We start from the raw sequence: 16,147 nt of genomic DNA on the forward strand, positions 1-16,147 counted from the left end.
AATTTATCAGCTCTAAATTGTTTATACAATAAGAAGGGATCAACATAGCTCATTAAGAACCTAATTTTTGATCCACCATTTCCACATGCATAGTAGTAATTAATCATACACATGTTTATACTACCCTTATTCCTAATTCTATTTTAGATATCTTTTTGTCTTACTATTTTACCTAGTTTTAATTTATTGCCTGTTAAATTTTAAGCAACTTTTAAGTTGCCTTAAATCTTTTTTAGAATAATTGTTTGTATGTGTAAATAATCTGTAAAATGGTATATATTTTTTGCTAACGTTTGAATCAACTGTACCTGACTTTTCATAGGCATGTAATATTAATTGATGACTTCCTGACGAGTGTAGAAAGCTATTAGCAATATCAAGATCCTTCATTTTGTTTTCTCATTCTAAGGCTAATGGAATGAGCCCCAAAATTTAGAAGTTGAACTCACAAAGATGTTCGGTATAGTATTATTTATAATGACTTAAAAGATTTTTGCCTTCGTTACTTCTCAAACCCCCTAAAATGACAGTAGGGGAAAATTTTAAAGGACATAGACTCACAAGGACAAGAAACAGAAAAAACATAAAACGATATCGGGTATCATCAGGGAAGGCTTCCTCCTTAGCACAGTGTCCCCAGGGCCTCATAATGGGGCCAGCTGTACAAGAGATGAGGCAGCCCAGAAAGAGCAAGGATCTCCTCTCAGCAGCCCTCTCAGTCCTGGGTCCCTCACACCAACTTCCCAGGAAATAAGCTGGCCAACATTCTCAGCAGAGAGGCTGTGGCCATGTTCCCAGTGTTACGTATGGGTGGGAGTAGGAAATGAGAGGATGTGGAGATGAAGGTGGGCCGGGAGGGGGAAGTTGGGAAGGTCGGGTATTCAAGTCATCTGGACCACTCTCACCTGCACCTGGACTCACTCCTGGCTTCTCTGCGGTAGCCATCTCCACTAATAAACGCCTTGCACCTCTCACAAGAGAATGAGGTGACACTGTATGGCTATTTCCACCATCCTTTAAAAAATTAAAACTCGGCAGCACCCATAGCTCAGTGGGTAGGTCAGCCACATACACCGAGGCTCACGGGTTCAAACCAATCCAGGGCCAGCTAAAATCAACAATGACAACTGCAACGAAAAATAGCCGGGCGTTATGGTGGCCTGGGTCCCAGCTACTTGGAAGGCTAAGGCAAGAGAATCGCTTAAGCCCAAGAGTTTGAGGTTGCTGTGAGCTGTGATGCCATGACACTCCACTGACAGTGACATAGTGAGACTCTGTCTCAAAAAAAAAAAAAAAAATCAAAACTAAAAATTTTTTTCCTGAAAGTTTGGGCCAAGAACTTAGGTATGTGGTATATATGCAGGAGCACATTATACATCCAAAATACAGTAATTTGTTTTCTTTACACATTCTTACATTTTGAACTTTTCTATAATGATGGTCTAGAAAAAATCTTTATTATTCATTGTGAATCTTCACTCTTAAATACTTTGATTTGTTAGAAATTCCTGATTTATAGCATTGTGTTTTAAATGCATTTAACCCTTAATGGCCAATGCAATTAATATTCATCTATTTCATGTTACTCATTTAAAAGACATAACAAATGTATTTTCTAAGTACCAGAAAACACCAGAAATATGTATGAGGAATATGCAGATGAATAAAAACTTGATGCCATATGAATGTTACTGTATAGAATAAGGAAGGAAATGAGTTGTAATATGAATTTGTTTGATAGAACTCATCAGTGTCAATGGAAATAGACTAAAGATCAAAAACAAGAATAGATGGTTGGAAGGCAGAATCAGTAATGCTTGGCCACCTCTTTGATGTAGAGTATAAGTGAAAAGGAAGAATTGGTGATGACTCCCAGCTTTTTGGCTTTAGTGACAAGGCCAATTTTGATGCTAGTCATTGAGAATGGAAACAGATAAAATGTCAGGGTACATGTTTAATGAACTCTGTGTCCTATTGGCTTTAGGTTTTTTTATTAAAATACACATATAATCAATTGCTTATATCTAATGATCATTTGTTTGGATTTGGAGTTGAAGAGAGCTGAGAGCATAAGCAAGAGAATAAAAAGGAATGAATGAGTTGCATAATTGTCAGTTCAGACAGAGTGTTTGCTCCAAAGAGATGCTGTATACCTCGGTGTGAGAAAATAAGAACAGTGCTATAGGGAAACCATCATTGAGTTAGATATGTATAGCTCTTAGAACCATTTCATAGGATTGTTGGTAGCAGAATTGGAGGTAGAAGAGTGAAGCGTCAATAGAAAATCACAGCTGCAAGGACAAACATCTTTTCAGGAGGTTGACTACGAAGAAAGGAAAGTTTAGCTAGCAGAGGGGGCTGTAAGTTTGAACACATTTTCTTGTTTTACCTATGTTTTATTTCTCTATCACTATTATTTGTTTTAAGAAAAAAAGAGACATGAACCAGAAAGAATGGCTTCTTTATAGAATCAAAAATAATTAAAAAAAAAGGAAAATTTAAAATATGTTAAAAAATGTAGAAAGGAAGAAGATTAAAAAAAAAAAACATACACAAAAAAAAACAGTGACCAACTAGGTAGATCCTGATTATGTAGAGTGAGAAGTGTGTATTATTTGGTGGGGAGGCTGAGTAATGGTTCACCCCTATAATTGCAGTACTTTGGGAGTTTGAGGCAGGAGGATCACTTTGAGACCAGGAGTTCAAGACCATCCTGGGCAGCATAGACCCCCATCTCCCATAAATTTTTAAAAATCATTTTGGCATGGTGGTGCACACCAGTATTCTCAGCCACTCAGGAGGCTGAGGTCAGAGTATCAGTTGAGCCCAGGAGTTCAAGGTTGCAGTGAGCTATAATGATGCCACTGTATTTCAGCCTGGGCAATAGAGCATAACTCCATCTCTAAAAACAAAAACAAAAACAAATTAAATAATTTGGAGAAGGAAAGATGGCCTCTTTAAGAAAAATTTTGACATCTTGGATACGAAATTAGAGACCTATACAGGGCCAGTGAAAGTAAAGGGCCTTGAAGTTTACGTTTCATTATTTTTTATTTATTTATTATTATTATTTATTTATTTTTTTTTTTTTTTTTTTGTGAGAGATAGGGTTTCACTGTGTTGCCTAGGCTGATCTCAGACTTCTGGCCTCAACAATCCACCCACCTCGGGCTTCCAAAGTGCTGTGATTAGAAACGTGAGCAGCCTTGGCTGGCACTAAGCTTCATTAGTTCAAAGTAAATTCATACAAGTCAAAGATAGTTAAAATTCTGTGGGATGGAAAAGAGTAAAATTAAGAGCATTAGGAGTGATATTATCCTTAAGTAGACTAGAAATACTTCCTTTGATAGTCCTTTGAGAATATACATTTCAACAGCCCAGGGAGCTTTTTGCTATTGTTCATGGATTTATCAGAAGAACTTGGAACAGTACTTACTAATAGATACTCAGTAAATAATTGTTGATTTCTTTTTTTTTTTTTTGTGGTTTTTGGCCGGGGCTGGGTTTGAACCCGGCACCTCCGGCATATGGGACTGGCACCCTACTCCTTGAGCTACAGGCGCCGCCAATTATTGATTTCTTGATGAAAGAAGAAGAGAAACAATGAGATTAACTGCTAAAATAGCCTAGTGTAAATTTTTATTTATTTATTTATTAAGATAGAATATTAACTCTCTCACCCTAGGTAAAGTGCCATAAGCATTATCGTAGCTTAGAGGAACCTCAAATTCCTGGGCCCAACCAATCATTCTGCCTCAGTTTCTCTACTTTTAGTAGAGCCAGAGTCTTGATCTTGCTTAGGCTGGTCTCCAACTCCTGAGTTCAAGCAGTCCACCCTCCTCAGCCTTCAAGAGTGCTAGAATTAGCAGGTATGAGCCACCATACCTGGGCAGCCCAGTTTAAATTTTAAGAAAGAAATTCTTTGTAGTTTATAAGATTATCAGATTAGGGAATGTATGTCATTGAAAAGGGAATTTGAAAAGAATAGTAATGATTTAGACTAGACGCTACAAGGAATGGGCACAGAGTAGTTGAGAGTAGGAGGGTATTAGGAATGTTATTAAGAGAATGGTCAAAATGATACAATCTATGAAGAAACTAAATGTTCCTACTGTTTAATGTTTCAGATAGTGAAACTATTACTCCTTCACGGTGGAAATCCATTTCAAGCTAACAAACATGGGGAGCATCCAGTGGATGTAGCAGAAACAGAAGAGTTAGAGTGGCTTCTAAAAAGAGAGGTGCCTTTGTCTGATGATGATGAAAGTGACACAGGTTTGTTTCAGATAATCAACATTCAGCTGTTTGACATAGTAATTTATAGATTATTCCAGATTGGTTTAGGATAAATGAAATGTGTGAGGACGTTAGAATAATGCTGCTTGGTAAATGTAGAATGTAAATGTTTTGGCACAGTAACTGAGATAACGCCGGAAAGGCTATGTTAACCACTGTGATAAAAATGTGTCAAATGGTTTATGAAGTGAGTGTATGATGCCCCATAATCATATCATTGTATACAGTTATGATTTAATAAAAAAATTTAAAAAAAAAGAATAATGCTGCTATTAGAGTAATACTTACCACATAGCCAAGAATGATGAAGTTATGTGTATTTATTTGCTACACATAACCTGTGTGAATGGAGTTGCCAGGTCTGTCCTCTTCTTGAACTTTTCCCTATATATTTCTGAGCTATTGCTACATTCAAGCCCACTGTAGAGTCTTTCCCCATGCATCACTGTCATAGCTGCTACTCTGACTTCTTTATGGAGCTACTTACTAAACGCTTTATAACTTTTCTTGGCATTCGTGAGTCACCTTTGCAATTTTACTTTTGTGATTTAGGTGGTTGAATTCTAGTCATTGTTGTAGGATGGGGATAATTTTTTAAAAAAGAAAAATCTAAAACAATATTTTAGAAAGCTTTCAGTGTATTTGGATTTAAAGAAACATAAAAATACAACAGAAAAAAACTTCCTTGTGTTGAAGAAAGTCTTATTTATACAGATTGGAGTAGTTAACCATATTTTAGGCAAAAAATCAATGAAAAAGAATTTTATCAATCTTATAAATAGCCATGTCCTCACAAAATCTTAAAAATTCCTGTAGGTAGTTAGGAAATATTACTTTCATATTACATTATACATCAGAGAAAAAACAAACTATATTCATTTAAACTCAACCATTTCCATAAGACAACAGAACAACAACATGTTTAGTTTTGAGGTAGAAAGTTCTGGCCTTTACTTTTATTTTATATAGTACAGTTGAATTATCTTTGCATGTAAAGAACACACCTCCTGAATAAAAAACATCCTTATTGCCTTATTGAACAAAATGTTTGTTAATGTACTTTAACTGATTAAGAAATGATGCTAAATTATTAAACATGAATAAAGAAGCCATGGAATAAAAGTTCTGGCAGTGATCACTGACTGCAAGAGAGATGTCTAAAGAACTGGTAAATATTGTCAAATTGACTATAAATATTAGATGTTACATTAAAAGGGAAAAGTGAAAAAAGTAATAACCTGGAATTTAAATACCAAATGACACTAACAACATTTGAAGAGAGGTGGCAAGTATAGTAAAGTCATCTTTCAAATTGGGAAGGTTATATGGTAATGATTTTTCTGTGATAGTTGAAAAAATACCAATTAAAAAATGCTTTAAGAAAGAAAAAGGTACCCATTTTGTTAACATTAGACAATAAATTAAATCCAAAATATATTCCATGGCAAAAGGATGATTTTATGATAATAAAGGTGATATAATACAAAACAAAGATAAAATTTTATTGTCTTATTTAACATCAGATAACACTGTCAAAATATGTAGAGCAAAATTTGTTAGAAATGTAAGGCAAAATTGACAAACACAATACTAATTGAAAACTTTTAATGGATTTTCCAGCATATATGATTCCTTATTAAACAGAAAGTCTCAAAATTGCAGACATTATCAGCATAACCATTAGTACTTATGATATGAAGCCAGAGTTTTGCCTTATTCAGTAAAAGCACATAGTTGTCATAAACTAATTAAGTAGGAATGAAAATGTACTGAGAAAATCAGGAGGAAAAAGCAAGAAAAGAAGAAAAGAGAAAAGCAAGATGTTAATAAAGAGTAAACTTTAATGATTTAGAAAAAATATTTTCTAATATTTCTAAACAAAACAGCAGAATGAAAGCTCGAATCACTTGTCTGACAAGATTGAATAGACAGATGGCTAGCATATCTGATCAAGGAAAAAAGAATACAAATTCACAAACATCATTAGAGAGTAAGAAAATTGATAAAGCCACAAAATGTAAAAGATTCTGTTCTATTTCATTAGCACTGAAGAGCGAAACCACATCCCAAAACTATCCTAGCTTATTTGTTGTGAAGAAGGAAGTAGTGGACATTTGAAATCTCTTAACTTTTAGTGGGGACAAAATGTGTACTGACGCCGTGAAAATTCTTTTGACAGCATCCCCTTTAAAAACAGTCCTTCCTTTTAAAAACACAGGCGTTGGCTTCTATTGGGAACAGTAAGGAAGTATTTTGCTTTGGAAACAAATATGTTTTAGACTGTGCAGTATATTTATTTTTGAAATGAGTTATGTTGTCCTAAAATTAAGTTATATTTTCTTATACATCTTTTCATTTTTATAATTTCAAATTTAGTTTGTCTTATTTATTAAAGAAAAATCTAAAAGTGGGTGTTTAACTGGCTATTTTAAGAGTCTATGCTGTTTAAAGCAAAGTATAAATCAATGCTTTTCCAAATTAAAAGAAAATCTATATTAAGACAATTGCCATTCCTAATTTCCTTTGTATACTTAAATTTTCTTAAAGAGAAATTCATGTTAACTCAGAGGTTATCTAACTGAATTATTTTCCAGATAATTGTAAGTATACTAGAATGCAATCATTAATAATAGTGGGTAATAAAGTGATGGTACTTCCTTGTTGGATTTTCTCTGCAGAGAACATTAAATTAGGGGAAAAAGAAAGATGCATTCCATGGACCAAGGAACAAGAGTGCTTGCTGATTCTGTCTATCTTCTGAACAGAAAGCCATTTGAATATAACTATAGCATAGAATGTGGAAGGTAGGGAACTTCTTTCTTTTGTTAAAAATTATTTTAATTTTACTAAAAGTTAGTAAATACAATAATAATTTGTAGGAAAATGTTACATACATGCTTTTTGTCCCATACTTCATATATAGTAGCATCTTAAATAAGTGATGAATTCTGAAGTGACCAGTGTAGTCCAGGAGTATACTATAAACCAGTATGCCTCCTGGATAGTATCATATTGTTTTGGTGTTTATTATTATTATTATTATTTGCGATAGAGCCTCAAGCTGTGGTGTCACAACTCAGCAACCTCCAACTCCTGGGTTTAAGCCGTTCTCTTACGTCAGCCTCCCAAGTAGCTGGGACTACAGTTGCCCGCCACAATTCCTGGCTATTTGTTGGTTGTAGTTGTCATTGTTGTTTAGCAGGCCTGAGCTGGATTTGAACCCGCCAGCTCTGGTGTATGTGGCTGGCGCCTTAGTGGCTTAAGCTACAGGTGCCGAGCCTGTTTTGTTGTTTAAAGTAAATGGTTGAGTAATTCATCTAGCCCCAAATTGGACTATTCATTAACTAATTTGATCCTCAAAATAAAGCTATAAATTTCAACTTACAGAAATGAAAATTTTCAAGCTTGAAAATCTTAGTAAATGTGGAATGTAAAGGTCTTAGCAAAATAACTAAGAAAATGCCAGGAAGGCTATGTTAACTAGTGTGATGAAAATGTGTCAAACGGTCTATGAACCAAGTGTATGGTGCCCCATGATCATACTAATGTACACAGCTATGATTTAATAAAAAAAATAAAAAAATAAAAAAAAAGAAAAAATACTTTACCAGGGAATGAATTGTGAGACTTTTTCCTAGTAAATCACAAGAATTAGAACTTATTTTCATCTTGAATTTATTCCTTAATCATAAATTTAGTGATTACTTATGAGTATTTTAGAAGCATCTTATTATACTTATGCAATGAACATTATTTTCTTTTTAAACCACTAATTAAAACTTATACATTAAAAAAAATTGATGTATATCATAAATGTGAAGCAGTAAATTTAAATTTTTTTCTTGTGCCTCAGTTCCTAATTAAATACAGTTAATAGTGCTAACATCCACATTGTGACTTTCATTATGGTAAACTAGCATAAAATATATTTTCTTTCATTTGGTTTCAAAGTATTTTACAGGAAAAAATATAATTGAGATAATGCGAGGAGATTATCATTTTCTTGCACTCTCAAAGGTTTCTTTAATGTTGTTATTATTATTATTATTATTATTATTTTGTAGAGACAGAGTCTCACCCTGTCACCCTTGGTAGAGTGCCGTGGCATCACACAGCTCACAGCAACCTCCAAATCCTGGCCCTAGGTGATTCTCTTGCCTCAGCCTCCCAAGCAGCCAGGACTACAGGTGCCCGCCACAACACCCGGCTATTTTTTTGTTGCAGTTTGGCTGGGGCTGAGTTTGAACCCACCAACCTTGGTATATGGGGTCAGCTCCCTATCCACTGAGCCACAGGCAATGCCCTTATGTTAACTTTTTTATAAGTAATAAATTTGTGTGTATGTAGAGCCAGTATAATGTATATACCACACTTTGTAACAGGATAGAAAAATGGTTTTGAATTTGATATGGTTCAGAGTACTGTTCTCAAAGTAGGTATAAAATGAGAAAGAATTCTTAAGATGTATAAACGTTTCAGATTTTTATAATTACTGTTCCTACATTTTGTTCCATGTTTTTATTTTTCAAGTATGAAACAGTGAAAACTTTCTGAGTAATTGAAACCATTCTCTCAGGAATCTGATCCAGGCCTGAGCCTCCTTTCCTCCCCCTTCCTAGCAATCTTTCAGCTCCCAGGCAGGAGTTGAGAATCCCTTGGCTTTGCTTTAATGGCCAGGTTGCAGACCTGGCCTCTGATGTGTTTTAACATTACCTTTTGAATTCAAGGATTCTCCCCAGCCCTTCATAATTTCTTGTTTCCTATCAGATATTGGAATGATGGGAAATGGAAGCAGCAAATATGTATTATTTCCTAAAGTAATAATTAAGACAGGGTAATAGAGTGGAATTCAGGGTGAAAATAATTTCTTTTTATTAAGTCATAGACACATAAATAATGGAAGAGTGGATAAGAGATAAAATATTTTATTTTTATTTATAGAAAAGTCAGTAATTTCAAACAGCAAGGATGTCTTTTTAAAGAGCTGTTCTTCTGGGGAGGGTGTTTGGAAGTTACTTTTTTATATATAGTAAAAGTAGAAGTAATGTTATTAACTAGCATAGTATATATTAAGTAGATCTCTTTGTCTATAGATTCTAAGGTTAAAAAAATTGTTTTTGTTGTTTTGGGTGGTGCCTGTGGCTCAAAGGAGCAGGGTACCGGCCCCATATACCAGAGGTGGTGGGTTCAAACCGGGCCCCAGCCAAAAAAAAAAAAAAAGAAAAAGAAAAGAAAAAATGCAAAAAAATTTTTTTGTTGTTGTGTTGTTAAAGTGGTTATATTTCTAAAGTATTTTTATTTAGACTAAATTTATAGTTAATATTTTATTGCATGTATAGAGTGTCCTTTGTCTTTGGTATTATGGAGTCTACCAACTCTATGATAGTAGAGTTTGGAAGTGAATACATCGTTTTTAGATAATGGCATGTAGGCTTATCTGATTTCATCAGGGCTTGTCTAGTAGTGTCTAGTATGTAGTGGTTATTTAGGATAACAGTAACCATTATCGTTTTTTAGTTTTGTTTCTGGGTTTGTATGTATGGATTTTGGGGATTTTTTGACATGGGAGCAATGGCTATGATTTCACGTATTAATTTTGGGATCATTAGGTATTTTAGTTGGAAATTAATACAATGAGCAAAGAGACAGGAGGGCAGGCATGTTTTGTATATAGTAATATAGATAGTAATAGGAGTAACAGGAGGAGCCCCCTTCCCAACGTGGTTATTGTGTTAGGACCATCGTGTTTGTATTTTAGTGTTAAAGCATTTTTTCCTTTGAGTGATGTTTTGGTTTATAATTTATATTTTTTAATTGACTGGGCATCATTAGACAAAATAATATGTATCTTTGAAATTTTGTCATTTATGGTTATAACTTAGTAAGGTGTTGTTTAGTGTACTTTGATCTTTTAAGTTTTTTAAAGTGGTCTTCATTTTGTATTAACAGTGTTTCTAGCTTGAGAAGTAGTATTTAAGGCTTTTGTACAGGCCAAGTGGCTAATCTGAATATTAAGACTAATAGTCATAGCGGGCGTTATAAAATGGTTAAGAAGACATATTTGGTAGAAATGAATGGGTGTCTATGACTATGGCAGGTGTTGGAGAGATGTAGTTTTTGAGTATATTTATTAGGTGTGTCTGGTGAGTGTTGTACGTTTTGTATATGGTTTATGAAAGGTACAAGATGTGTAATAGTGTAGGGACCTCAACTGTTAAATAAAATTTGATATATTTATTATTATGTGAATTAAATAACTTTATACATTTTTATCTTGATGGGAGGGTAGAATGTCTATCTTTTGAGTAATTGTTACAGTCTCAGTTAATTAAGAAGATAGAGGGATGTATTGTTCTAACTGGAGTTTGCTGTCCTTTTCTCTCTGTTGTGGTCCACGAATCCCAGTCATTGACTGTTTTAAACATTTCTTGATGAAAAGGGGGCAGTGTGAATAGTGGGCTCTGTAATCAGTTCTGTGAGGGCAGAAGTGGATATTTGTTTAGAGCAGTGGTTTTCAACCTTCTTTATCTCGTGGTGCACATGAATCTATATTTAAACTTTTGTGGCACACTTAAATTATGTTGATCAGAAATAGAGTAAAAAAATATTGTGCTTTGAACTTCTTTTGAAAATAATGAAATTTAAAAATTATCATGGCACACCTAAGATCCTCTCACGGCACAGCTGTGTGCCATGGTGAACTGGTTGACAATCACTGGTCTAGTGGTTGTGTTTATATAGGCATATGTTTTGTTTTTGTAAATGCAGATGTCTTGTGGTGACTAGTATTTGTAAGTGGATAGTCTCTAAAGTGTAGATTGCGGTTGAAAGGGACAGTGAACTGGTCCCCTCTTTAACAAGTTTGACGATCCCTGAAACAGAAATCGTTTTACCACATAGATATGTGCACCAGGATGTTTATTCCAGCCCAATTCTTAACTGCCAAGTGGTGAAAGCAACCCAAATGCTCATCAACCCACATGTGGATGAACAAATTGTGGTATACATATACTATGGAATACTATTCATCCATAAAAAAGATGGAGAGTTTACATTTTTTGTTCACCTGGATGGAAGTGTAACACATTTGTCTTAGTAAAGTATCTCCAGGATGGAAAAAAATGTGTCTAATGTACTCAGTACTATTATGAAACCAATGTATAAACACTTACACACTCATATGTGTGATAAAAGACAAATATAGTCGAGTGAAGGGGAGGAGAGAGGAGGGAGAAGGGAGGGGAAGGAGGGAGGGCAATTGGCCAGAGGAGGGAGGGCATTTGGTGGGAATCTCACCTAATGTGCACAATGCAAGGGTGTATTTCAAATTAACTAAGAGTGTATTTTAAATGTCTTAACTCCCCCCCAACAAACAAATAAACAAGCAAAAAATCAAGTAAACGAGGTAATGGTGACGTTAATCAGTTTAAGCATTCCACATTGTATATCAAATCATGACATAAATGTATAGAGTTATGATTTTAATTAAAATTAATTAAAAGAAAATTAAGAGCAATGAAAAAATAAGAATAAATTGACTAGTGTCTCTGGGCAGAGGTGTGTTGATTGTGTAGTACTTTGACTCATAAAGTGTTAAAGCAATGAAGAAAAAGACTTTACTGTTTTGATAGAATGAGAAGCAAATGCAAGTTGTATTAGATTTCCTAATACTGTGACAAATTACCACAAAATCTGTTAGAATTGTTATTGTTTTGGAGCTCAGGAGTCTAAAAGTCCAGGCATTGGGTCCCTTCCCTCCCCTCCCCTCCCCCTTTCAAAATCCTTCAATTAATCAGGTATGCAAAGCTCCTCTCAACAGGTACAGGAACACCCACAGGATCTAGGGATTAGGACAGGGACAGCTCCAGGAGAGGAGTGTGGCTGGACTAGAACTGGAGCAGCAGTCCGGTTCCACTGCGAGGCTGTAAGGCCCGCCACGCCCAGCGAGGGGCGAACCACGCGTCCCGCCGGGGGAGAGGGCGCTTGCGTGGGACCACGTGGCGGCGCGGCCTCAGCGCACCTGCTTGAGAGAAGCCTGGGCCCCTTGGCGCTGCGGGCTGTAGAGGACGCAAGGTACCTCTGCATGGCCGGCGACTGCTCCTGGGCGTTGTGGCCCTGACAGAACACACAGCTCCTCAGCGCCGCCCTTTGCGAGGGGCCCAGGCCCAGCGACCACCTCAGCGCGACGCCCTCAGGACTCCGGGGTTCTGCGATTCCAACCGTGAGTGCTACATTCCTGTCCCAGCCCTGCCTGCCCAGGGGCAGCTGGTGTTCAGAGAACCGGGAGGGGGAGGTTCTGTGTTGAAAATGGAGAGTGCTGTGTCCAAGGTCCAGCATCGCTGCCCCACGTTCCATTTGCAGGTCAAGGAGGGTGGGCCCTCAGGCCAGGCAGGCGGGACGGACAGGGACTAGGCTGCCAGCCCGCTGCCACCACAGCCGGGGCTGCAACTCGTTGTCAGGTGCCTGCAGTGACTGTCCAGAAATCCCAGATCTCACGACGCCCTCAGCAGCACCGATGCAAGGGCGGGGGCCTCAGCCTGCGCCAAGCCAGGCGGTGGGCCCGGCACTAGCAGCAGCACTCAGGGGTGGAACAGGCTGCACCGCTGAACCCTGAGGTCGGTGTGTCCAGCGCTCAAGGACTCGTGTCCAGCATGCGTCCCAAGGGCCCTACCAACTCCGCGGGCCAGCTCCTGCTGGGCCCATGCTGGGAGTATGGGGTCCGCGCCCACCAGGCAGTCTGGCTGAGCGGCTGCTGCCAGGTCATTGGCCAGGCTTGACTGCAACTGAGGTGTCAGGTGCCTTGTTCCTTCCTTCTAGGAGCGCAGGCAGGTTCCTAGTTGCAGGGCTGCTCCCCACAGTCCCTGGCCCTGTCCAAACAGCAGCAAGGACAGGAAATATCTGCCTGAGCTGAGAGGGTACAGAACTCCCTAGATCCCTCCTGCACGCACCATGTGCAGCAGGTGTGCCAGGCCTGGCGGGCAGTGTACGAGGACACTGTGCACCCAGGGAGCCCCGAGGTCCAGCTCTGTAGCCACGCCCTGCACGCCCAGGCACCAGCTGCACACAACTTCCGGACGCCAGCGCGTGTCTTCCTGCGCACGCGCACTGCGGTTGCTAGCCTTCGGTTGTACCGGTCTGACCACGGAACCGCCAGGCTTGTTTCCTGGAGTTGCTGCCAGACCTGGTTAGGACACCGTCCTAGGGCTACGCTGAGCGAGAAAGCAGAGGGGAGGGGGTGGGGGAAGGGAGTCTACGGAGCCGGGAGCTCTATCTAAAAGAAATTGTTAGCTGCAGGTGGAGATGGGCAACACAGCCTTGACCCCTTTGGTCCACCAGTACTGGGACCAGAATCAGGACCCAGTCTTCTCAACGGCTGGGTATGAGGTCAAATTTAAGGACCTCAAGACTCTCCACAGAGCTGCCTACGAGGGCGACCTCTACGACATGATGGACCTGGTCCATCTGAAAAGAAATAAGTTAAATGCATATGACAAGAAGAAGAGGTAATAGGAACAGGGAGCCGGGTGGCTCGGGCTGGGGCGAGGGGCAGGGGTTGGGTGGGATGGGGTTGGGGGTGGCGGCATGGGGGGTGAGAGGTGGGGTGACCATGTGTGAGGGATGAGGTGTGAGGGGGGAGACGCCCCCTTTCATGGGCTCCAGGTGTGAGGGATGAGGGGTGAGGGGTGTGAGGGGGGAGACGCCCCCTTTCATGGGCTCCCTGGGCCAGCCCTCCTGTCGCCAGGGCTCCTTAGAAACTGAAATGGGGAAGTCTGGGAGAGGTCCCGCGCCCCACTCGGGCCACCACTATGGGCAGCAGAGCAAAAGCTGAACCTCATCTGGTTTCCATTCCACTCCAGATTCCCCTTATACAGCTCTGTATTGACCTTTTTTGTTTGTTTGTTTTTTGGAGACAGAGTCTCACTTTTTTGCCCTGGATAGAATGCTGTGGCGTCATAGCTCCCCAACAACCTCAAGCACTTGTCTTGTCTCAGCCTCCAGAGTAGCTGGGACTACAGGAACTCGCCACAACACCTGGCTATTTTTAGAGATGTGGTCTCGCTCTGGCTCAGGCTGGTCTTGAACCTGTGAGCTCAGGCAATCCACCCGCCTCGGCATCCAGAGTGCTAGGATTACAGACGCCAGCCACTGTGCCCAGCCTGTATTGACCATTTTAAAGTAATTTAACCAAGAAAATTAGGTATAACCGCATTTTATTTTTGATGTACACATTTTAGAACATAATGTTCTGTATATTATGGAAAAGTACATAATGAGAGAATTCCTACAATATGTCCACCTCTGAGCTAACACATCTTTAGATCAAGTCCAATTTCCATTTTATATCGAAGTGCAGCTGTGGGTTTGCGTTCTCTACCGAGGGGGTCTTAGAAAGCAATTTTAAAGTGGTAAGATGATTGCATGTGCTTGAGTAGGAAGACTTATTTTCCTGAAAATGTGAGCTCTTTCCATGTTTATTAATTTTAAATCAGCCAAATAAAAATGCCAAAATTTTTCAATTTTTGAGTTGCATATGGTATCCGTCTTTTGTTATTGTCATGATATTAAGAAACATTTGTAATGGTGTGAATAAAGACTTGCCTATTTAGATATCAAAATGTGCTATTAAGGTCCACAAATTTTTTACTAACATTTGAAAAGACACATGAATGAATGGCACAAAATATAAAATCCAGATACACCAAATGTATAGGAGAATTTAGAACTTGATAATGGTGACATTTTATATTATTAGCGAACAATGAATTTTTCATAACTGAGGTGTCTGTTAGCTGGAAATAAAGTAGATAGATTTTTAATTCACAAAAGTAAGTTCATGGCTGGGCACCGTCAGGTCAGTGGTTAGGACACCGGCCACATACACCGGGGGTGGGGGTGGGGTGGGGTGGTGGGTTCCAAGAACAGCATGCTAAACAAAGACCACTACAACAAATATATAGGCAGGTGTTGTGGGGGCACCTATAATCTCAGCTACTTTGGAATCTGAGGCAGGAGAATTGCTTAAGCTCAAGAGTTTGAGGTTGCTGTGAGCTGTGACCCCACGGAACTCTACCCAGGCCAACATAGTGAGAATCTGTCTCAAATAAATAAATACATAAATAAATGTATGTTCATAATAAAATACATATTAAAAGTTTTAAATATACCAAATGAGGAAAGTACTAGGAACAAACCTAAATGCCTATTGAGATAGATACATTTTTATGGTAAGAAGCCCTTCCTGAGAATGACCTCTGAAGCAAGCTTTCTGAAGATTGTTTCAGCAAAATAAACGTTAAAACCCTCCGTATATGAGGGGAAAAAAATTAACAAAACATGTTTACAAAATATTTGCAACACATCAAATGAAAATATATCTTAATTTGGGCAGCACCTGTGGTTCAAAGTGTAGGGCACTGGCCCCATAAACCAGGGGTGGCTGGTTCAAGTCTGGTCCTGGCCAAAACTGCAAAAAAAAAAAAAAAAAGAATTCTAAAATTCTGCAAAGTACATTTTTCTTTACTGATCTACAATTGATCTATGGACCTGGGAAAAACATTTAGTGTTCTTGATAAGACAAGGACCTTAAATTAAAAAGGGAATACTTTTTTTTTTCTTTCCACAAAGTTTATAAAGATGCAATGTGGTGGTACTTATGCTTTTATGTGCTTATGACCTTTTAGATAGACTCCAACAAGTCATAATAAAATATTTTTATGGAGTAATTAGAAATTCATAAAATTTGACTTTCTCAGCTCTGCTTAAAGTAACACTGTATTAAGGAGAACCTACATAACATGCCTGTGGCTCAGTGAGTAGGGCGCCGGCCCCATATGCCGAGGGTGGCGGGTTC

At 38.5% G+C, this 16,147-nt stretch overlaps 1 protein-coding gene across 1 annotated transcript in view; it reads left to right on the forward strand.

Annotated features, from left to right (window-relative positions):
• The first annotated feature begins 13,596 nt into the window (after positions 1 to 13,596).
• The window catches only part of LOC128579307 (putative ankyrin repeat domain-containing protein 26-like protein), a 75,430-nt gene continuing 72,879 nt past the window's right edge, over positions 13,597 to 16,147 (forward strand). The window contains exon 1 of the mRNA XM_053581454.1: positions 13,597 to 13,799. Within this exon, the coding sequence (XP_053437429.1) occupies positions 13,597 to 13,799 (203 nt within the window). The remainder of the gene's footprint in view (positions 13,800 to 16,147) is intronic.

This window comes from Nycticebus coucang, unplaced genomic scaffold, assembly GCF_027406575.1.
Source record: "Nycticebus coucang isolate mNycCou1 unplaced genomic scaffold, mNycCou1.pri scaffold_44, whole genome shotgun sequence".
In the NCBI taxonomy this organism is placed as follows: Eukaryota; Metazoa; Chordata; class Mammalia; order Primates; family Lorisidae; genus Nycticebus; species Nycticebus coucang.